The 24,891-nt window shown below is 37.8% G+C and overlaps 1 protein-coding gene across 5 annotated transcripts in view; it reads left to right on the top strand.

Annotated features, from left to right (window-relative positions):
* AKAP6 (A-kinase anchoring protein 6) overlaps positions 1-24,891 on the top strand; it is a 486,958-nt gene that overhangs the window by 90,033 nt on the left and 372,034 nt on the right. The window contains exons 1-3 of one of the 5 annotated variants that reach the window (XM_041758854.1): positions 16,294-16,447; positions 16,576-16,711; positions 21,480-21,837. In XM_041758854.1, coding sequence (XP_041614788.1) covers positions 21,514-21,837 — 324 coding nt within the window. In that variant the 5' untranslated portion in view covers positions 16,294-16,447; positions 16,576-16,711; positions 21,480-21,513. Of the gene's footprint in view, positions 1-16,293; positions 16,448-16,495; positions 16,712-17,718; positions 17,737-21,479; positions 21,838-24,891 lie in introns of those variants that run through there. The other 4 variants (XM_041758855.1, XM_041758857.1, XM_041758858.1 and 1 more) reach the window with 4 other exon arrangements.

The raw sequence follows: 24,891 nt of genomic DNA, 5'->3' as shown, positions 1-24,891 counted from the left end.
AAACTTTAGCTAGACTAACTAAGAGAGAGAGAGAGAGAGAGAGGACTCAAACAAGATTAGAAATGGAAGAGGAGGCATTACAACTAATGCTACGGGAATACAAAGTATTGAAAGAGGCTATTGTGGAACTATTATGCCAGTGCATTGGATAACCTAAAAGACATGGATAAATTCCCAGAAACATACAACCTACCAAGACTGAATTAGGAAGAAACAAAATTTGAACAGACCAGTAATGACCTAGGAGACTGAAGCAATCATCAAAAACTTCTCAACAAAGGAAAGCCCAGGACCAGATGGTTTCAATGGCAAGTTCTAAACATTTAAAGAATTAACATAACTTCTCAAATGCTTCCAAAAAAATAGAAGAGGAGGGAACACTTCCAAATTCATTTTATGATGCCAGCATTACCTTGATACCAACACCACATAAGGACACTACAAGAAAAGAAAACTTCAGGCCAATATCCCTGATGAGTGTAGATATAAAAATTCTCAACAAAATATTAACAAACCAAATTCAACAGTATATTAAAATGATCAGGGCAGCCTAGGTGGCTCAGTGGTTTAGCGCTGCCTTCATCCCAGGGCCTGATCCTGGAGACCTGGGATCGAGTCCCATGTCGGGCTCCCTGCATGGAGCCTGCTTCTCCCTCTGCCTGTGTCTCTGCCTCTCTCTCAATCTCTGTCTCTCATGAATAAATAGATAAAGTCTTTTGAAAAAATAAAATGATCATATACTATGATCATGTGAGATTTATCACTGGGATACAAGGATAGTTCAACATACATAAGTCAATAAACATATATATCACATTAATAGAATAAAAAATAATCATATGATCCTCTCAATAGATATAGAAATAGCATTTGACAAAATTCAATATCCTATCATGATAAAAGCTCTCAAACTGAGCATACAAGGGACCTACCATGGTGGCCATAGATGACAAACCCACAGCTAACATCATACTCACTGGTCAAAGGCTGAAAGCTTTTCTTCTAAAATCAGGAACAAGACGAGGGTGCTGACTCTTACCGCGCCTATTCAACTTGGTACTGGAAGTCACAGCCAAAAAGTTAGGCAAGAAAGGATATAAAGGCATCCAAATCAGAAAGGAGTAAGTAAAATCTTCTCTGCAGATGACATGATCTTATAAATAGAAAATCCTAAAGATTCCACCCCAAAATTGTTAGAATACATGGATTTAATAAAGTTGCAGAATACAAAATCAACATACAAAAATCAATTGCATTTCTATTTGTTAACAAAATATTTGGAAGAGAAATTAAAAAATTGTATCATTTATAATAGTATCCAAAGTGATAAAATACTTAGGAATAAATTTAACCAAGGAGATGAACGAACTGTACACTGAAAACTAGAAGACACTGATGAAAGAAATGAAAGAAGACAAGAATAAATGAAAATAAATTGGGTTTGTGGATTGGAAGAATTAGTATTGTTAAAATATACAAAGCTTTCTATAGATTTAATATGACTTCTATCAAAAGTCCAATGGTGGGCAGCCCGGGTGGCTCAGTGGTTTAGCGCCACCTTCAGCCCAGGGTGAGATCCTGGAGACCCGGGATTGAGTCCCACGTCAGGCTCCCTGAATGAAGCCTGCTTCTCCCTCTGCCTGTGTCTCTGCCTCTCTCCTTCTCTGTGTCTCTCATTAATAAATAAATAAAATCTTAAAAAAAAAAGTCCAATGGTATTTTTCACAATAGAAAAAACTATCCTAAAATTTGTATGAAGAGACCCTTGAATAATAGCTAAAGCAATCTTGAGAAAGAACAAAGCTGGAGGCATTACACTTCCCAAATTCAAACTATACTGCAAAGCTATAGTAATAAAAACAGCCTGATACTGACATAAAAACAGACACATAGACCACATGGAATAAAATAGAATAGAGAGCTCAGAAATAAAACCATGCATATAGAGTCAACTAATATTTGACCAGTAATCCAAAAATATTCAGTGGGGAAATATTCTTTGCAATGTATGATTTGGGAGAAAATATTTTCAAACTATGTGTCAAATAAGGAGTTAGTATTCAAAATATGTAAGCAACTCATACAAGTGAACAGTAAGCAAACAAATAATCCAACTAAAAATGGGCAGAGGACTCGAATATACATTTTTTCCAAAGAAGATGGGGTACCTGGATGGCTCTTTGGTTGAGCATTCGACTTGGCTTTAGCTCAGGTCACAATTGCAGGGTCATGAGATGGAGTCCCACATTGGGCTTTGTGCTCAGCGTGGAGTTGGCTTGAGATTTTCTCCCTCTCCCTCTGCTCCCACTCCCTTGCATGCTCACTCTCTCTCTCTCTCTCTCTCTCTCAAATAACGAACTAACTAAAATCTTCAAAGAAGATATACAAATAGCCAACAGGCATATGAAATGGTGCCTCACATAACTAATCATCAGGGAATGCAAATAAAAACTGTGATGAGACATCATCTCACATCTGTTAGAAGGACTATTCGTAAAACAGATGAGAAATAACAGGTATTGATGAGGATATGGAGAAAAGGGAACCCATGTTCTCTGTCAGTGGGAATGTAAATTGGTGCAGCCACTATGGAAAACAATATGGAGGTTTCCCAAAAAATTAAAAATAGGGGCACCAACCTGGCTCAGTCAGAAGAGCATGCAACTCTTGATGTTGGTATTATGAACTCAAGCCCCACATTGGGTGCAGAGATTACCTAAACAAATAAATAAAAACAAAAACAAATTGAAAATAGAACTACTATATGATCCAGCAATCTCACTTCTGGGTATATATCCAAAGGAAATGAAATCATTATCTTTTTTTTTTTAAGATTTTATTCATTTATTTATTTGAGAGAGAAAGAGAGTGAGAGTGAGTAAGCCCAGGGTGAAGAGTAGAGCGAGAGGGACGAGCAGAACATGTGCTGAGCGTGGAGCTTGATGCAGGGCTCAATCCTGAGATCATGACCTGAACTGAAATCAAGAGTCAGACACCCAACTGACTGAGCCACCAGGTCCCTGAAATCATTATCTTGAAGATATATCTGAATCCCCATGTTTGTTGCAGCATTATTCACAATAGCCACAATATGGAAAAAACCCTAAGTGTTCATCAATAGATGAATGGATAAAGAAAAGGTGATATGTCTATAATGTATCCATAAAAAGGAAGAAAATTCTGCCATTTATGACATGAATAGACCTTGCAGGTGAAGTAAAATGAGTCAGACAGAGAAGACAATTACTATATGATATCACCCATATATGGAATCTAAAATAAAGCCAAATTCATAGAAACAAAGTAGAATGGTGGTTGTTATGAGCTAAGGGTAAGGAAAATGAGGAGATGTTGGTTAAAGGGTACAAACTTCAGATGAATAAACTCTAGGAAGCTAATGTACAGCATAGAGGCTATAGTTAACAATATTGTATGTTAAAAGTTGCTAAGATGTTCTCACCACATGCAAAAAATTGTAATTATACAAGCTGATGGATATGTCAGCTAACCTTATTGTGGTGATCATTGTGTGTATCAAATCAGCATGTACACTTTAAGCTTACACAATGTCACGTGTCAATTATGTCTCAGTAGAGCTGGGGAAACAAAGACAAAAATGGCAAAGGAAAGTACAGAGACTTACTCTTTATGTTCAAAATCAATCTTCTCCAGCTTGTTCTCCTTAAAGTTCACTTGAGAATTAAGTATACATAGAAGCTGCTAGTTCTTCCTTCCTGGATATGAAGTTCCTGGAGGGTTGGGGAGGCAGTCAATGAGTGTTGACTAACTTGTTTTCTAGCCTACCCAGGAAAATGTCAAACAAAGTGAGATGTTCATTAAATACATTTTTTTCTTAAACTATAGTGTACATAAAACTGTCAGGCTGATATACTTCTTCTACCTCCTTATGAATCTGTTCAAATCTGTTTTCTTTTAAATTTGCATATTATTTTGCACATTTTGGTAGAAAAAGAAATCATATTCTGTCAGCTGTTTCTGTTTTTACATGTCAAAAAAATAAAAAAAACAAAAAACTAGGGTGCCTGGGTGGCTCAGTTGGTTAAGTGTCTGACTTCAGCTCAGGTCATGATCTCAGGGTCCTGGGACTGAACCCCGAGTTGGACTCCCCACTCAGCATGGAGTTAGCTTGCTCTCCTCTTCCCCTGCTTGTGCACTCTCTCTCTCTCTCAAATAAATAAATAAAATCTAAAAAAAAAAAAAAAAAAGGCAACTCTCACCTTTTAGACTCCAGCCTAATTAAAGGGCCATTCCAAATGCTCTTATTTTAATAATTGAATCATCTTCATGTTAATAAAATATTCTGGATTGTTTGTTTTCATGCAAAAGTAACATTTCTTACTGAAGAAACTCATTCAAAGGACCCTGAGTATCCAAATCAGTGTTTGAGTCATACAGAACTATTAACAATGACAGGATCAGGGCAAAGGCCACAGTGAATAGAAGCTATGACAAGCAGAATTTGTCTGAGATTCATTTGTATTTGGCTGCAAATGACTAAGTGAGGCCAAAACTAGCTGTGTCATGTGATGTATGATATATTTGAAAGATTATAAATGGATGATTTCTAGAGTCTATTGGAGAAGGACCAGTGGTTTCTGAGTGTCACATCAGTTGTTAACTGTTGCTAACAAAGAAAGATAGGAAAATAAGAATAAAAGGCCTAGGAGATAGCTTTCAAGAATCTGAATTGCTCTTGGATGGAAGTGAGGTGCTCATGTGCGTGGATGATAGAGCTCATCGAAGACTTACCTAAGTAGGGCCAGGAAGTGAAAGGCTCGAAAATGATGACCTTTCTGGGAACCTGCTGCTCCTTTTCTTCCACACCACTGCTAGACTCGGGGAGTGGTGAGTGTTAAAATCAAATGGCTGGAGGGTTTAACTTTCAGCTCGGGCTTGAGCTCTCTAGTGGTAGAGGGGAGAGTGTATGGGTTAGTCTGTTTACAATGTTCAGCATTTTGCCCTTTGTACTCTTGTGATTTAGAGGGGTGCCCTAAATTAAATTTTTTTTTCTGTCTTTGCTGAAAGGAAGATCCGGCAAAAATATCTTGTAATATTTAGTTTATAAATAATTTTCTAGAGTTGATAAAGGATCTGCTGGGTTCTTTTTAGAGGCTTTTAAGTCATTGGCCTTTACTTAGCATTTTCTATTATTGCTATTTATTTCATTAAGCAAGAGAACAAATAATTTATTAGGAGAAAGACAAAAACTCAATGAAGGTGAATTTATGCTTAAAATAGTTCATGCTCCATCCTTTTATTGTCTACTGGAGTACACAGCACAAAAATATTTATGAGCTTATACTACCTCTCTACTTTTCACTAGAAAATATGTATTTTATTTTTCTTTGAAGGTCCATGGTATACAACTTTCATTTGTTCTAGAAATTATTTTTCAAAACATTAATTCATGTCAGAACAAGTCATATTTTATAGGACACTCACCTTCAATTTAGATGGCTGATTGGGCAGAAATGCTGGACAGTATTTAATGGATATGTTGCATTTTAAGCAAAACTATTCTAATATGTTTGAAAAAATAAATTCTACCTTGTTGAAATTGTTTCTTTGAAAAGCAGACATAGTACCAGACCTTAATTATTCTTTTTGTAATAAAGGACATCCAGATGGAAAATCTCTGATCACATCAGATCTTTGGATATTAAGAGCTTTTGCCGTGCTCCATTAGTATTTTTTAATCTGATATCAGAAACTTGTAAAGAAAATCCTTTTTGCATGTCTGGGAAGTTAGGGTGAGTAGGAAATAATGCTTTTGAAAATCCTGGTCTTTGTGGGAGTTCATCACCCGTAAAATGCTTTCTGTTTATGGAAGAACAGCAGTATGGGTAGTTATTTGATGTGCTCTCATGTTGCAGCATGAAGAGCAAAAACAAATGTAATATTAGTTGAAAGACTTGGCTTAAATTCATTATTTGGTATTTCACTCTGATTCAGTTGTCTTCAAAAATAATAGTTGTTCACTTTAGAATATATCTACTTGTGGAACAAATAATAAAATAACCTCACTGTCAACCTGATCATTTAATCACCTGTGGCTTTGATCATGAGATCAGATTTAGTTCACAGGAAGCAGCTCTTTCTTAAAGGGATTATTTGAATGAATCAAATACAATCTTATTGAACTGAGTCATAATAAGCCAGTTGTGTTAAAAAGCTACGATGTTTTAAGAGATGGGTAGGCACAATTTTAAACCTAGTATTTTAATCAAGTCCCCCACCCAATCTTGTGACATTCTCTACCAAAATACACAAAATAATAATTTTAATAATCAAATAAGTTTGGGAATTAATGCACCCCTATATATTGATGCTCAGTGTGCTTGAAAGTACTAAAGCCCTGTCCTGCAACTAAGAAACTGTTTTATTTTTTAGTCTAGATATTTTTAAGTTTTATGTTTACATACAAATAGTTAAGAGTCAAGTAGTTCTGAGATTTAAGATAAACAGCAGTTGCTAGACTTTCTTCTTTTCCATGTTCTGTTCTCCAGAGATAACCACTTTTCATCTTTTAACTGATTTTTTTGGTACTGACCTCTGTCTTGAAACAATTGAATGGTATGGCTACTTCCTGAGTACTTTTTCTCTTTTTAAATTCAAGTATGGTTAACATACAGTGTAATATTAGTTTCAGATGTATAATATAATGATTCAATAATTCTGTGTATTTCTCAGTGCTCATCAAGATAAGTGTACTCTTAATCTCCTTTAGCTATTTCACCTATCTGCCCCCCCCCCCCCCCCCCCTCTGGCTAACTACTAGTTTGTTTTCTGTTTAAGAGTCTGCTTTTTAGAGCACCTGAGTGGTTCAGTCAGTTAAGTGTCTGACTCTTGATTTTGGCTCAGGTCATGATCTCAGGATTGAGATGGAGCTGGGAGTCAGGCTCCATTCTGGGTGTAGAGCTTGCTTAAAATTCTCTCTCTGCCCCTTCCTCTGCCTCTCTCCCTTTCTCTCTAAAAAGAAGTCTGCTTTTTTGTTTGTCTCTTTTTTCTTTGTTTGTTCATTTGTTTTGTTTCTTAAATTACACATATGAGTGAAATCGTATTGTACTTATCTTTCTCTGACTGAATTCTTTCACGTAGTGTTATATCCTCTAGGTCCATTCATGTTGCTGCAAATGGCAAGATGTCATTATTTTTCTTTTCTTTCTTTCTTTCTTTCTTTCTTTCTTTCTTTCTTTCTTTCTTTTTTTTACAGTTGAGTAATATTCTGTTACACACTCAGGCACACACACACTCCCCACTTATTTATCCATTCATCTGTTTTTGGACACTTGGATTCCTTTCATATCTTGGCTATGGTAAATAATGCTGCAATGAACAGGGGATACATATATTTTTTTGAATTAATATTTTTGTTTTCTTTGAGTAACTACTCAGTATTGGAATTACTGGATCATATGATAATTCTATTTTTAACTTAACCTCCATACCGATTTCCACAGTGGCTGCACCAGTGTGCATTCCCACTAACAGTGCAGGAAGGTTCCTTTTTCTCCATATCCTCACCACCACTTGTTATTTCTTGTGTTTTGTATTTTAGCCATTGTGACAGATGTGAGGTAATATCACATTGTGGTTTTAATTTACATTTTCTTGATGATTAGTGATATTGAGCATCTGTATGTCTTCTTTGCAAAAATGTCTAGTCAGGTCCTCTGCCCAGTTTTTAATTGGATTATTTGGGGCTTTTTGGTGTTGAGTTGTATAAGTTCTTAATATGTTTTGGATATTAACTCCTTATCAGATTATCATTTGCAGATATAGTCTCTCTTTCCTTTGATATATAAAACCTTTTTATTTCAGTGTGGTCCCAGTAGTATTTTTGTTTTTTGTTTACCTTGCCAGAGCAGATGTATCTAGAAAAATGTTTCTATGGCTGATGTCAAAGAAATTACTGACTATATTTTCTCCTAGAAATTGTATGGTTTTAGGTCTCACATTTAGGTCTTTAATCCATTTTGAGTTTATTTTTGTGTATGGTTAAATTGTTGTGCCCAAGATTGCGAATCCGAGAAACCACCAAGGAGCCGACACCTATGCAAGTGCTCAAGAGTTTATTTACAAGCTCGAGCTTGGGTCCAAGTATACCGGACACAGCGGAGCAGGGACTTGGACCCCGAAGTGGGTCACAGCTGAGTTTTTTATAGGTTGGTCTAGGGGATTTTTCAGAAGGGCTGGAGGAATTTCTCAAGTTCTGTTTACATTCTGATATGGGGCTTTCAAGGGTATTGAGCTCTGTTCTCATTCTAATATGGGAATTTCTACCACAGGGTGAGCTCTGTTGTCTTTCTGATATGGGATTCTTTGCTGAGGGCAATTCTGAGCTCTGTTGTCTTTCTGATATGGGATTCCCTGCCAAGGACATTGAGGACATTCTGCAGTTTTTCCCATAAAGTTCAGCTCTTATTCACAGGGGCCAAAGATGGCTGTACTTGTGCTAATGCTAAACTTTAGGTGGGATGGCCTTAATTTTTCTCGGCCTCCACAAAATTAAGTGGTCCAGTTTCATTGTTTTGTATGTAGTTATCTAGTTTTCCCAACACCATCTGTTGAAGAGACTGTGTTTTCCCCATTGTATATTCTTGCCTCCTTAGTTGTAGATTAATTGACCATAAAAGTGTGGGTTTATTTCTGGACTCTCTCTGATCTGTGCCATTGATCTATGTGTCTCTTTCTGTGCCAGAACCATGCTGTTTTGATTACTACAGCTCTATAATATATTTTGAAATATGAGAGTGTGATACCTCCAGGTTTGTTATTCTTTCTTAAGATTGCTTTAGATATTCAGGATTTTTCAAGGTTCCATGCAAATGTGTTTTTTCTCTCATCATTGTTGATTTCTCATTGTGATAGATGAGAATTTATTTAGCTTGCCCCCCATCCCATCTATCACTCTCTTACAAGTGTGCATGTGAATATGTGTGTGCACTCTTACAATTCCCACCCTCTCATTCTTCCTGTAAAATTATATTGTGATTTGGATTATATCAACATTTAGTGTTTGTATTATTAAGATTATATAAATGTGATTTTTAGCTAACCTGGCATAGAGTAATATGATTCTTGTTCTATTTTTATACACTTTTAAATGTTTTTCTGGAGTTTGTAATTATTATTCATTTAGTTTTTTATGTGTTTATCTCTAATTCAACCCTTAGTTCTCTACTAGTTGAGTAAATCTCTTGTAGCTATGTATGTGCATTTACATCATGTTTTCTCTCAATGTCACTTGTTTGAGCAGTCTTTCTGAAAGTCTTCAGAAAGTCTTCAGTCTGTCCCATTCTGGACTGTTTTCCTTCCTTGTCTGGTACACAGCTGCCATCTTGAGATTTCCCTTCTTCATCAACCATGGAGTGCTAGGTCTCCTGTTTTCTGTTTCCCATGACTTCCTCTTTCCTTTGTTTTGATAGAGTATCTAGAGACACTGATATCTTTTGAGAAGAGTATGTGAGAGCACACAAAGAGAGTATGTGCTTTTTGTGAGCTTAAATATCTAAAAATATCTTTATTCTATCCTCACAATTGGACTGTTTATCAATGCATATTTTTGGTACACAAGTCTATGCTATAATTCTTAACTTTTTTTTTTTTAAAGTAGGCTCTACACCCAAGGTGACTCAGATCAAGAGTCTTTAGTCTTTAGGTCTTACCTCTATATGCTATAATTCTTTTTCCTTCTTAAGGAAAACAATTGTCTTCTAGCTTCCAATGTTGTTGCTATGGAACAATACACTCTTGTGTGTCTCCTCTATTTTCAGTACTCCACTACTGGCATTTATGATCACTAAATGTGTGGTGGTGGTTTTTACCACACCAAGAAATTATGCTAACAACTGGCTATCCTATAATTTAACTCAATCCTGACATTATCTACCTGAAGATAGTGTCAGATCCTACAGGTTAAGGGATCAATTCCACAAAACTGTCTCCTTCCACCCACTTCAGATGCCAAGTGCAAGTCTAGGTTGTTACCAGTGTATCTGACTGGCTTTAATTCAACCCCCTTCTCAGGTTCCTGCCAGCTCCTTTTCAGGTTTTCTTAATTTTCTATACCCAGTCACAGAATGTAGGAAAACAGTTTACTTACTAGATTACCAGTTTAATACAAAAGATATTAAACAATACAAATGACAGCAGATAAAGAGATACATAGGGCAAGGTCCCCAAGGGTCCTAAGCACAAGAGCTTCTGTCTCTGCGGATGTGTTTTTGTTCACCAATCTGTGTAGGCCCTCTGAACCTCATCCTTTTGGGTTTTTATGGAGGCTTCATTACTTAGAAATGATTGATTAAATTACTGATCATTGGTGATTGACTCAACTTCCAGCCCTTATCTTCATTCCCCTGATTCAGGGGTGGGACTGAAAGTTCTAACCCTTTAATCAAGATTGGTTCCTCTGGCAAGCAGCCTCATCCTTAAAGGCTTTCCAAAAGTCCCCTCATTAACATAAATTTGAAAGGGAGTTGTTGAATAGCAGGACACTCTTTTCACCTTTATGGCTCTGATACTATTTTGGGAACCAAGGACAAAAGACCAACTGCTATAACAAAAGATGTTCCCCTTGCTTTGTGCTTAGGAAATTCCAAGTGTTAGGAGCTCTCTGCCAGAAATGAAGGCATAGATCAAAATATATTTCTTATTATAAGTCACAATATCAGAGTTGCTGTTGAGAAATCCAAGGCAGTATAATTTATGATTCCTTGTATATGCCTTTATCTCTAACCCAGATTTCATTTTCCCTAATATTCTGAGATTCCAAATAAAGTACCTTAGTGTTTGTCTATTTGCATACACTTGGTGGGTCTTTTTAATCTAGAAAGTCTTGTCTTTCTGTTTCTTAAAAGATTTCATTGATGATTTTATCCTTTCTCTTTCTTTTTGCATTCTGGAACTCCTGTTCTCTAAATGTTGGGTCTCCTAGATTGGTTACTAATTGTCTTACCTTTTCTTTCCTAATTTCTATTTATCTTTTTGCTTTACTTTGTGTGAGATTTTCTCAACTTTATTTTCAGCCATTGTATTGAGATTTCCCCTTATGCTGTCATGTTTTTATTTTTCCAAAGTTCTTTTTTGTTCCAAAAATATTTCTTTTAAAAATAACATTCTATTCTTGTTTTATGGTTACAGTATCTTATCTCTGATAATCTTTCTCTTTCAGTTAAGTCATCTCCCTGCATAACCTGTTTCCTCCAGGTTGAGGTTTTTTTGTTGCTTACTTTGGGCCTGTATCCATATTAAGGCTTTCTCTAAATCTGTGCTAATAATCCTTGAGTGCCTGATCATATTTAGGAGTAGGAGACCAGAATGCTGAATGAACTCTGCTCTGCATATATGGACAGGCCTATTGACTGTGAATGTCACTGTAGGGTGATCTGGATGTGCTAGTTTTATTATCTTGTCTTCTTGGACTGATCAGATCTCTTGGAGAGGGGATCTCTTATCTCTTGACTGGAGAGTAAAGACTTTGGAGAATCAAGTTGGGAGAGACTGGCAGGAAGGGAGAGATCAGCATGCAGATTGGTATGTTAACTCAGTCCACCATTTTCAAGGTACTTCTGTCTTCAACTGATCACTGTCCCCAAGTCCAGAGACCTTTTAATTGATCCTTTTTGGAGAATACAGTCTTCTGCCAGAATTGGGGGTAGGAGCAACCACCCAGCAACACAGAGTAAGGAAAGATTTAGAGTTCTAACTTATTTTTAAACATTGTTCAATCAGAGTTAGTCTCAATGTGTTATTGCCCCTTTACCCAGACAGAGTTAGGCCAAACTCAAGGTTAAGGGCGCAGTCCTCCAAGGCTGCCAAGTATGCCCCAGGCTTCTGATACCAGCTGCAAATTCAAGGGTCCTCAGTGTATCCTCACTTCAAACCAGATTATTATAAATTTGAGGGTCCTTATAGACTCCTTTGGATTTGCTAATTTGATCTATCAACTCACAGAACTCAGGAAAGCATTATACTTGTGATTATAGTTTTATTATAGTAACAGAATGCAAATCAGAACCAGCCAAAGGAGGAAACATATAGGGTGGAATCTGGGACTGAGAAGATTCCAACCACAAAGTATTCACATCCATAGGGATATATTGCCCTCCTGTCATTGATATGTGACAATAATCATGGAGTATTGCCAACTTGGGAAGTTTGCTTGAGCTTCAATGTCTGTAGTTTTTCCTGGGGCTTCATTTCTTAGGTATGATTGATTAAATGATTGCCCTGGTGGTTGCCCAAAGTCCAAGCCCTCTAATTGCATGGTTGATTTTTCTGTCTGGCTAGCCTCATCTTGAGTCACCTTGTTAGAATAAACTCTCAGGGGTGGTCTGAGAGGCCCATAATAAATAACAAAAATACTCCTGACATTTGGACTATTCAAAGATATAGAGGTTATCTCCTAGGAATCAGGACAAAGGTCAGATTTTTCTTTTTGTAAAGTTCATTCTTGGCTCTACACTCTTCCATCTCCATTTCTAGAGGTACCTGATTCTATCAATTCTAAAATGCTTAAAGATTCTGAAGTAAAATTAGGTTGATTCTTTGTTCTCTGCTCTGCTGGTTTAGGATTTAGCTTTCTTTCTTTCTTTCTTTCTTTCTTTCTTTCTTTCTTTCTTTCTTTCCTTTTTCTTTTTTTTAAAGATGTTATTTATTCATTTGAGAGAGAGGGAACAGAAGCAGGGGAGGGGGAGGGGCAAGGGCAAAGGGAGAGGAAGAGGAGCAAAGTGGGGAGGAGGAGGAGGAGAGCGGGAGCCTGACATGGGGCTCCATTCCAAGACCCTGAGATCAAGACCTGAGCTAAAGGCAGACACTTAACTCACTTGAGCCCCCCAGGCACCCCTGGATTTAGCTTTCTTGAGTCAGCTGAGGTATTTATCACTTGTTCATCTAATTTTCAGTTTCCAAAACTTTTTCCTCCCATTCTTGAGTGTTTAGATTAAAAAAAGAAAAAATCCTCTGCACTTGTATTAGTGGGATTTCTAGAGAAAGCAAAATTAGATTCATATATTCAGTATGCTATCTCTACTCAAAAGTCACCCAGCACTCTCATTTTGTTTGTCAGTAGCAACTTCTTCTAGAATACCTATTAGCACCAGGTAAATAAACACTGAGTTGGCAAACAATTGTATATTGGTGCATTAAAACAGACCAATTAATTTAGGCTTCGGAATCTTTAGAAAAATAGGGCTTAGGGCTCATTTCCTTTCTACTTTACATAATGAAGTCACAAAAGATAAGTAGCCTCTTATCACTTATTGACTGAGGATGAAAATATAGGAATAGAAGAGAACCTTTTAACTTGAATGTTGTCTATTTTTACAATGTTTGAATTAATATATATTAGTTTTTAATTAATTTAAAAATGATTTTAGAACAGAAAGCAAAGTAACAATATTGCATTAAATAATCCCTAAAAATTTTCCATTTTAAATCTATGATACTACGTTTAATGGAGAACTAAAAATGGAGAATTCTTTTATATTTAATGGAGTAGGAAGGACAGTGCACAGAACTCCTTTTATCACTCTGATCTAAAAGTCAGATTTGTAGGCTCCCTGTCTCTCTCCCTCTCTCCGTTTTTTTTTTTTTTTTTTTTTGGACTAGAAAGAGGTTTTTAAGGTCACGTTTTATATTAATGAAATCTACTTGGAAAAGAGGATGTTGATGTTGATCCTCTCATAATGCTAATTTCTCATTTCATTTTCTTGGTAAGTAAGAGAACATGCATTGATTTCCATTTTAGAATACAACTGCAATCCAATTTCTCTTCTTTTACAGTCTTTTTAGAGTTTTTGCTCCATGTGGGATTCAGTCCAAACTCCTTGGTATGGAATGACCTTCTTAGCATTCTTAAATCCCCAACTTATCTTATAGCCTTATCTGTTCCTGTTCACCATCAAGCTCCCATTTCCCCTCAGTGCCAAATTATTTGCTGATTTTCCCAACTTCTTGGTGTTGAGATGTTCCCCCAGGCTTTGATTCTTTCCCCACTTCCTTTCTATCCTTGCTCATCTAAATCATACCTGTTTTTACAAGCCTATCTCAATGTTACCTTACCAGAAAATATTCCTCCTTATTTTTCCTCCAGTTGACCCCAATCCACTGGAGCCTCATGGGGCTTTTGTGGCTCACATCCTGCTTGTGTAATAGGTATCAGTGTGTGTGTGTGGGGGGGGGGGGGGCGGGGGGCAGTGGAGGGAAGGAAATTGTCTCTATTATAATTTCCTTGAGGGCAAATATGGTGAGTCATATACACACATAATATCTTATATAAAATTGATTCTCAATAATGTCAGTTGATTTGAAATGAATCTTGTTTTCTTTGTGTTAATAGCATTGGCAAGAGCAACGATTGCATAGATTATGTATTAGAGTTTTAGAATCCATTTCTTCTCAAGCTGTTTTCTTGAACAACAGAAAGGTAGCTGCCTAATACTTAAAGATGATTATTAGCAACTTGGGATGGGAATAAGAAATATGAACACTCATCATTGAATCCAGGTCACACTCTCATGACCATGAGCACCATTTGCAGCTAACTAGTTGATGCAGCCAAATGATCTGAGTGACAGGAACCAACTGCTGTGGTGGGGAAAAGAAAACCCAGAAGGTATGATGACTAGGCCAGTCAATCTGAGTGTCCATCCACAGGAGAAGAATTTGAATAATCTGGGGGTGGGGGTGGGGTAAAGGGAAGGAAGAGAAGCCCAGGATGGAAGATGATGGATGAAGTGTGTTATGGCTGTCGGAAGACCCTATGCTCTGGGTGAGGGAGTTAGTGGTGATTGAAGGGAGACTGGGAGAGGTCTTTGTGGGATTAGCAGGGTATAATCAACCATCTGCCTGAGGACACAGCCATTCACAAAGGACATATTAAAGGGGAAAAAAGAGAGGAAACATCAGTGATAACACCAAGGAAATCTTTTTAATTGCAGAAATCTGTCAGAGCTCCACTATTTAGATGTCGGCCCTCCCCCTCCTCCCTTTCACTTGAAGTCCTATTCACGGATATCTGCTTGCAGGCTGTGTCGTGGCAGGAAGATTAGAAAGTGAGACTAATCTGGGGTTATGGCAGTGATCTCACTAAACCTTTTTACTCCAGGTGAATGCTGGACGACTTGGAGCCAGAAGGAGAGAGCTGAGGAGAAAGAGGAGACAATGATTATGGAAACTTCCTTAGGAGCATCTTACAAAAACCACTCTCTATTTTCCCCCCAAGTAAAAATCTAACTTAACACTTGTTAGGAACTCTTGGGCTCCCCTCTTTAAGAGCTTAGAGCCATTTAAAGCTTCCCAACATCTGACCTCACAAGAGGCCAGGGAAATACACAGGCAGCAAGATTTAAAACCAGAGGATGAATTGGAGCCTCAACCATCTAGGTAGGCTGTGAGATTTAATTCAGCAATTTATTAATCTTGTTTTTGTGGGTTTTTTTCACAGAGCCTGCTTCTAGAATGTTGGCATCAGATTCAGGGTACACCTCTTAACTTTGTTTATTTTTTCCTTAATGCAATCAAACCATGAGGACTAATCTTAGACACAAATGAAAACATTCCAGTCAACCTTTTTTTTCCTTTCAAAATTCATTGTCTTTATGAATAAGTTATGTGGAGAATGATTATGAGAATATAAAAGAAATGAAATGAAGATGGAGGGAAAAAGGACATGTTAGTGATTCCTAACATTTTCTCTATCTCAGTTTTGTAACATGTGCTTTGTAGCAAGCAGATCTGTTAATTTGGCTAGAATTGTGCTTTGGTCTCTTGTTTTTTTTAGGGAGTAAGCAGAGCACAGAAAGATTGAGAGGAAGTATTTGGGTTTGGGGTTTATTTCATAGATAGTAAGCTGCCTCTCAAACTTGGAAATGATGTTCTTACTTGGAAAGAACAGTTTCTTCCTAAGAAAAGAGAGGGAACTTGAACCTATTTCCTTCAGATTGGCCTTGTCAGCTGGTTATGTTAATGTAGTCCTATTTATTTATAAATTTATTAATTTCTTCTGCTTTAGGATTGCTCAGTTTTTAAAATACACAGTTCTTTTGAACTGTGACTGGATGTGCTCTGTCTACCCAGACAATCTTTTCCATAGTGATCCTTGTTTTGGCAACTGTCTCCTCTTTCTCTGTGCACTTATCACTACTTGTTTGCAAAAGACCTAACTATAACTGCACAGGCCTGGAGCTTATACATTAGCTTCCAAATAGGGACAGTGGAGTAGCCTTCTCTTCGGAAGAGATTTAGGCTACAAAGGGCATATGAAGTCTGTGCTCCACAGACTCACAGTGCCCTGCTGGCATGGAGCAGCCCTGACACCAGCTTTTATCTTATTTGGCCACAGGAAGAGAACCCAAGGGGGGTGGAAAAGGAGGAGCCAGACGCTTAATCCTGAAGGAACTTTAGGGACAAAGCATTTACAGTGAGTACATTTGGCAGATTTCTGGCTTTTCTATTCTTTTATTTAAGAGAGAAAATTACAAGAGAAGAGAGAAAGAGGTGGGCAGCTTTGATGGCTGTGTAGTTGCATTTTTTTTTTTTGTCTCCTAGCTTGGTAGAAGAACACTCTCTGATTTAAATCTGTCTTATTCAAGCCAAATACCTTCTGCTAACGTCAGTTTCAACTAAAGACTTGTGGACCATCAGGAAGATAGCAGAACCAATCTTTGTTAGTAAGCAATTCATGGTATGTTTCTTCTGTTTCTGTAGAATGATAAATAGAGTCTGGTGGGAAAAGCCCTCCCACAAATTAAAAAAAAACCAAAACTTTAAAATCTTTACTGCTTGCAGGGTTTTGTACTTTAAATGTTGAATCTTCTTTGGATTTGTGGAAAGGAAAGGATTTGATTTATGTTATTTTTAACAGCAGCTGGGATAAAGGTGGTATTATCTCTAATGCTGGAAAGGTGGCCACAGATAAGCATTTGATGGGGGAGGGAGGAGGGGAGGACACTGGTTTCCAAAAAGCTGGTTGATTACTTCTATCGCATACTTTTGGATCCCGAGTAAGTGGGTGGGCACCTGTACACATTGGGGTCATTGCTTTCATTTGCATCATCAGAGTTGTCTGCTGGCTGTAAAAGAAAATTTCTCTGTGGCTGGAAAGGAATCTTTTCACAAGACGCCTTATAAAGAAGAATGCAAAACTTATAGCATTTAGAAGAATATATAATAGACTTGTGTCAAATTTCCTTTATTTGCATTCAAATGGAGCAATTAATTTGATGGGAAAGCAAACGGAAGTAGTCATGATAGGGGCAGGAAAATATACACAAAGATTGTTACTATAGGTCTCTAAAATGTGAAGCAGTTTTCCTTTAAGTTCTAAATTTATCTTTGACATCAGATGTAATTTTGTGATCATCAAAACTAGAGATTGGTTATCCATGGGTGATACATTAAGTGAATTATCAGAATTGGAAATTAAATGTTTATAGTAATTACTTTCCATGAAAATGGATAATTAACCAATTTTATGCCTCTTCCCAGGCTTGCTATGCTATTATGACACATAAGATATTTTTTTCCCAATGGCAAAGGTGTATGAGGGAAAATAGAAATTGAAATAAAACTTGAGTAGAGCACTACTTTGCTTTACTTCTCTGAGATATGTAAATTCTCTTGTTTATAGTTTCATCAGTTAAATATGGAAACATCACATCCAGGTTGAAATTTTATACATGCAGAAAAATTTTCCTCTGCAGCTTGAATGTAAGTTTTCCTTACTCATGTGTTATGAACACTAGCTACATTTTTATTTAATGCTTTTATTTTCTTCTGTGTGTCCTCTACATACATAACCTCAACATCTCTCTTGTCTTTAATTTCAAACTCTAAGGGGAAAGAATCTGCTGTGTTTGTTTCTCTGGGAGGAATTAGCAACGTATAATGTGTAAATAGTGATTTACAAAAGGCATTTGCATGGTAATACTTTATTTCGTTCCATTAAGTAGGACAAATCTATTAATAGTGTTTATGTACTTTGGTAAAACGGAGGGCCAGCACTCAATGTCTACACAGTTCTCAGTATAGGCGGGATGCTTCCAATGGCTTTGAAGTCTCTGGATAAATAACTCTAGGTAATCACAGATCCTTAGAGTCAGATGGGATCTCACTCATCATCTAGTCCAGTTTTGTCATTTTACATATGGAGAAACTGAGACTCAGAAATCTGGAGCCACTTGCCCCACACAAAACTGTATTGTGCCTGCTTTGTGCACAGCCTGATGGTATATATGGAAATGGTGTATGGTGGGACAAAAATTGCTTTGAGCCAGTTTTTTAGTATGTTCTTTAGTTTACAGTAGGATGTATATTCCAGCGAAGGTCCTGTGTTGATTTAGAAGTTTCAGAGAAAACACAATGATGGAGCATCATTGTTCAGTTGTGCAGGGTGCTGGGGAGGGATCTGGGGTCAGGTATCTGAGTGGGTATTGTGGGTGTGGCTGAAACCATTCATTGTCCACTACCCTGGTATTTAGTTTTCTGATTTGGGTGAATCTGGTTTCTTAGAAGAAGTAGCCACTGTGACACCAGTGTCTTCTTCATTTATCACCAGTTCTGTAACCTTCCATTGGAAACCTTTACTTTTGTGTATCACATTCCTTCTCTGGGATTGTGATTCTAAATAGATCCCCCAGAGGGCAGTGATTAAAAATTTAAAAGTGCTCTGGGAAATCAGAACCAGAGCCTATCTGAGCCCGGGGTGTGAATAAGTAGTATGGTAGGTCACTCTTCCTGGAATTTTATCACTCCTGGAGTTTTGATATCTCTTAATTGTTTTTTTTTTTTATAGGCAAGTCTAGTATTATTTTTAAAAAATGTATGCAAGGATGGTTAAAAATGTGGGGTATGGATTCCTCCCTCTTGCAATCAAATTGAGAAAGCTGTTGAATTGAAGCCTAAAACTGTTCTCTAAGTCAGGTACCAAAGTGATAAACCTACTTTATAACATAATACTTTATTTTTGAAAAGACTTTGCTTTCAAAAATTCATCCATAAACCTGCTAATCATTTCATTTAAAAATTAAATGTACACTGCAGCATTGGAAGGCTTCTGAAATAATATGTCATAATAATAATTTATTCTTAAGTCTTTCGCCAGTTCAGTAAGTCTTAATTCTCTGTGCCCATTTCTGTATGGAAAGTTACATGTTCCTGGTAAAATTGGGAGCTTCCTTCCACCTCTGTTTTTGTACATAAAATAATTTTGGTGTTGTTACTAAGTGAATATTAAGAATCTTCTTTAGATTCTTATTTAGATTCTGTATTTCTTTAATACAGGCTATTTTCTGACAATCACATTTAATTTCACATTTTGGTCAGCCACCTTTAATCTTTGGGGAAAGGAGCCAGAATACGTAGAACCAGAAAAAGTCTAATAAAAGAAACCCATTACCTTCGGTAGAAGAATCTGCTCTTGAAACTAAAAATAATGTCTATGTAAAATGTTTAAAGAACAAGACCCTAAAAGTTGTTATTTTATATGAGACTGGGTCTAATATAAAAAGTAATTATGTAGATTAGATCATTACATTAGTAAATGAGCTTATTCTTTTTTTTTTTTTTAAGATTTTATTTATTCATTCATGAGAGATGCAGAGAGAGAGGCAGAGACACAGGCAGAGGAAGAAGCAGGCTCCATCTAGGGAGCCTGATGTGGGACTTGATTCCAGGACTCCGGGATTACGACCTGAGCCAAAAGCAGATGCTCAGCTGCTGAGCCACCCATGCATCCCAAATAAGCTTATTCTTAAGCTTATCAACTTTATCATGACTTACACTTATTTTCCTTTTTAAAAAGATTTCATTTATTTGAGGGAGAGACAGAGATAGCAACAGAGAGCACAAGCATGGGGGAGAGGGAGAAGCAGGCAACCTGCTTAGCAGGAAGTCCCATGTAGGACTCAATCCCAGGACACTGAGATCATGACCTGAGCAGAAGGCATATGCTTAACTAGCTGAGTCACCCAGGCGCCCCTATACTTGTGTTATTTTAAACATATTTAATTAACATTTTATTTTATTTATTTGTAATTTTTAAAAAAGATTTTATTTACTTATTTGAGAGAAAGAGAGAGTGAGAGAAAGAGCACAAGTGGGGGAGGGGCAGAAGGAAAAGGAGAAGCAGACCCCCACTGAGCAGGTTGCTGAGGGATCATGACCTGAACTGAAGGCAGCCCCTTCCTTAACCCACTGAGCTATCCAGGCACCCCTTAATTAACATTTTAACATTATGTGTTTAAGACCAAATTATTACTCTTGAGATTCCAGAGGCCCCTAAAAATTTCAACATAACCAAATATTAATGTAATTTAAGTTGATAGTTATTAATATTAATAATATTAATTAAATATACTGTATATACTAATCCATGATTTATACTTTCTGGCAAAGTATAGGTTTGGAATTACTACTACATGATGTCTATTTATCTAACATATTATAGAAAGGAGCAACCTCTCTTGAATTCAGCATGGTGTTCCCGTTAATTAGAACATGTTCCCCCTCTGCTTAGCCCATAGATTGAATGTATTGGTTGTAATAGCCAAAATGATGCTTAGGTGCTTGTAGTAGAAAAGCCCTAAATGCTAGTGCCTAAAACCAGATAGTTTTTTTCTCAGTAAAAGAAGTTCAGGGCAATAGTCTAGGACTGATATAGTAGCTCCTTGTTATCATGTGGGATTCATGTTCTGACCACCCTGCTCTACCATCTTCTACTGGCATACCCAAAAGCATCTCCTGGTCTGAGAAAACAACTGGAACTCTAGCTGTAAAGTCCACATTACAGGGATCCCTGGGTGGCGCAGCGATTTGGCGCCTGCCTTTGGCCCAGGGCGCGATCCTGGAGACCCGGGATCGAATCCCACGTCCGGCTCCCGGTGCATGGAGCCTGCTTCTCCCTCTGCCTGTGTCTCTGCCTCTCTCTCTCTCTATATATATGACTATCATAAAAAAAAAAAAAAAAAAAGTCCACATTACAGGCTAGAAGAAGGGGGAAACACAGAGGGGCAGAAAGAAGGCCTCTCCTTAATTAAATCAGCTCCCTTTACACAGCTCTCCCAAACATTCTGTACAATTCCACTTACATCTCATTGGTCAGAACTTAGTCACATGGCCATACCTAGCTGCCATGGAGATAGGAAATGTAGTTTTAAATTCTTGGCAGAAATATGCACAGCTGAAAATCAGGATCTTATTAGTAAAGAATGAGGAGAGAGTGGATGCTGGGGTAGGCAGTACCATATGGTTTTGTGTCCCTATTATATGCTGGGTCTTGGGGCTACTACATAGAAACTCACAACACCTCCTTCTGTTTTTGCCATGGGCTTTGGTTTCTTAATTTAGAAATCTGGCTTAATTTAGAAATCCTGTTTCTTCTGTGAAGTATCATTTCTTTATTTGGCAATCTTGTCTGACTCTTTCCTGCTTTCTTCTTTCCTCTTGCCTTTCAGCTGTTTTGGAAAGAAGTAAGGTTTAGACTTCTCAATGTTAACCATGAGCGTGACACTTTCCCCGCTGAGGTCACAGGACCTGGATCCCATGGCTACTGATGCTTCACCCATGGCCATCAACTTGACGCCCACTGTGGAGCAGGGTGAGGGAGAAGAGGCAATGAAGGATATGGATTCTGACCAGCAGTATGAAAAGCCACCCCCATTGCACACAGGGGCTGACTGGAAGATTGTCCTCCACTTACCTGAAATTGAGACCTGGCTCCGGATGACCTCAGAGAGGGTCCGGGACCTAACCTATTCAGTCCAGCAGGACTCAGACAGCAAGCATGTGGATGTGCACCTAGTTCAACTAAAGGTAAGGAAGGTCTCTGGACTTAGGTCCATTCTAGACAGAAGTCTGAGAAAGGTTATAGCACCTGGAGCCTGAGTTCTGTACCTTGTAATGAGGAAACAACCAGGAAGAAAAACAGAATAGCAGGTTTGATCCGCAGGGGCAGATTTCATTCTTTCCTGATTTTACTTCATGGATTGATTATCTGGAATCAAACTGATCTTAGGATACAATGTGGAGAAGTGAGGAAAGAGAAGGGCATTTTGGTATAGTGTCATAGAAATTAGTTATGAAATAAAAATATTATAAAGAGGTTTTGTAAAAAGACTCTCACAGGTAAAACATCATACTGAGCTGTGATTGTGAGTATAGTATATGATTATTACCTTCTGTTGCAGTTGATGCTGTCTTTGTGGCATAGAATAGATTCTGGCATGATGGGAATGGGTGATGTTCTTTTAAAATGAGTCCTTTCATCCAGGTACAATGCACCATGTGGAACAAGGGTGCTTTTATAACAACTCATTCAAAGTTCAGATGTAAAAACAACAACAAAAAAATCTGTGGCTTCTAGAGCCCTTGAAAAGCTGACTTTATTATTAATGAAATGGAGGTTCTAGTAAAGAACGCTACTGCTAATGGAGATTTTGGCCTAGGGACACCAAGGTACAGTGAATCTTGTCCTGTCATTGCCACTTCTCTCTTCCAGGTCCCTGAGGCAAACACGCACTCAGGTTAATGACCAGCAATGCAAGGCAGATTTACAATCAGGGCATTGGCCCCAAACTCTGATGTAAATTTCTAGTTAGATGTGATCCTAAGGAAAATTCTTTTACCTAAGCTCATTCATTCTAAACTATCTGAAACCAAAGACCAAACAGATTCTTGGATCTTAACACTTAAATGGTTTATAGTCTGCAGCCATTAGTGTGAGAAGAGATAGACAGTTAAGGTAACAACAGGACATGTGCCCCAAAGCCTAGAGCACAGCCTACTCAGACTTCTCAGGCTGATTTGGCAGATCGTGAGCCCAGCTGCCGCATTTGAGAGATTGTCCAAGAGAGGGAAAGAAAGAGTTGGGTGGGGAGAGAGAGAAAATGTTTAAAAACCAGAATGGCTGGGCTTCTCCCAGGTGGAACAGGCCTAAGTGGTCTTCTTTCCATGGGATCTTGAGAAGGAAAAAGTGCAAAAAGGTTATAGAGACATGACTAGGAACCAACTTCAATGCAAGCCGGCCTGTTTCCCCACTGTGGCAACAAGGAATAATGTGTCTCAGTCCTTGAAATAGGGTTCCTTTAATCAAAGGAGCAGCTCTCCCACTCCTAGAGGCAGGAGTGAAATGCAAGTCAGAGGCTCCACCCACCCCCCTCCTTTGTTCCCCTTCTGTTGTACTTACATGTGGCTCCCATAAGTAAATGCAGGGTTTGCAGTTGTAAGGAAAGTTAACTGTTGCTCCCCCAAATCTTCAGATTTACACAGAGAAAATGGTAAAAGATTAAAGAGAATGGCAGGGGTAGAGGGCAGAAATGGAAATATCTTGAGAAGACTCCACTAAAAATGCTGCAGAGGGCTTGTAAAAACATTACAGTGTCTGTTAACTTCATTTAATTACATCAGTAATACATGCAAATTTAAATTTCAGACAGGAATGTAAAGTTTTTATATGATCAACCAGGGTTATGGTTAGTGTTTAAGAAATCACCTCTAGGGTGATTTGCTTGTCTTTTTCTCCTTGGAACTGTCTGTCACCTTCTCATCTTAGTCCAAAGGCATCTCACACCTGCCTACATCCTGCTCTGCTCCACAATAAGGTCTGTCTCCTCTGCTGAAAGAGGAGCCTCAGAAGGGTAGGAATTCAACAAAGTAATCACGCAGTAATCAGTGACTGTTAAGGGATGAATTGAAATTGTTTTATGTTCATTTGATTTTAGGGATTCTATCATTACTTTTTTTGCAACTTCTTTCATCAAGGAACTTAACCAACATTTTCTATTATGTTCTCAGATATTTTGTAATAGAAGAGCCCTTCCACATTGAGCCCAAAGTCAACGAACTCTGGTCCGTGAACTGAAGCTTAATCTCCACAAGGATTTAGTTTTGGTCTCCTTATCTGCTTTGTTAAATTTCCCCCTTTTTTTGCATAATATTTCTTTATTTCATCAAGCACCTTCAAGCATTTAAACAATTTTTAAATACATTTCAGTTTCTTAGATTTCCGTATTGATCCACAGAACAAAGGGGGAACTTGGGCATAATGTTTTATATGTGAAAACACAAGGAAACAACCTTATAGAAGCTGCTCTCAATTAAGGGGTGTGGCAAAACAGAGGAGCAGGCCCAGCCTGGGCAAGGCCAGCCTTCTGCTATGGGGCATCTCACTTTAGCAACTACTACCTTGGTGAATAACTCAGTTTATTAATTTACCATGAAAAATAACCATCACAGGGATCCCTTTAAGGACCATCAAGACACATATGATTTCTAAATTTATATATCTATCCTAATGTTCTCCCAGGAACCCCACCTATCTACCTGACATCTCTAATGTGTCTTTAAGTGAGCATCTCAAACCAGATATGTCCATTGAAAAGCTCTTAATCCCTCCTACCCCCATATCTTTTTAATTTCAGTGGAAGGCACCACACTTTGCCAACCCCAAGTATGACTCCCCATTCCATACATATGTCTATCCAGAAGTCCTATGGCTCCATCTCCAAAATGTAACCTAAAGCCATTAACTTCTCCCTAACACTGCTGCTGTCACCCTAGACAGGCCATAAGACTGCTTGCCTGGGTTACTTTTAGAGCTTCCTCTACCACCCTGCAGTTTATTCTCCACACAGTAGCCAGTGGAATCTTTTAAAAATGTAAATCAGGTGATGTTACTCCCTTGCTTCCTATTGGCCATAATAAACCCAAATCTCTTCCTGTGGCTCTGCACCTGGTTTGGTTCTCTGGCCACATCTCTTGTTATTTTCTTCTTGTTCATAAAAGCTCCAGACACATTGGAAGTTCCAAAGGGATGTTAGGCTAGTTTGCCTCAGGGCTTTTCTTGTTCCCTCTGCCTAAAAATTTTCT

The sequence above is a fragment of the Vulpes lagopus genome, chromosome 6 (assembly GCF_018345385.1).
Source record: "Vulpes lagopus strain Blue_001 chromosome 6, ASM1834538v1, whole genome shotgun sequence".
Classification (NCBI taxonomy): Eukaryota; Metazoa; Chordata; class Mammalia; order Carnivora; family Canidae; genus Vulpes; species Vulpes lagopus.
This window is presented reverse-complemented; position numbering and strand designations above follow the sequence as displayed.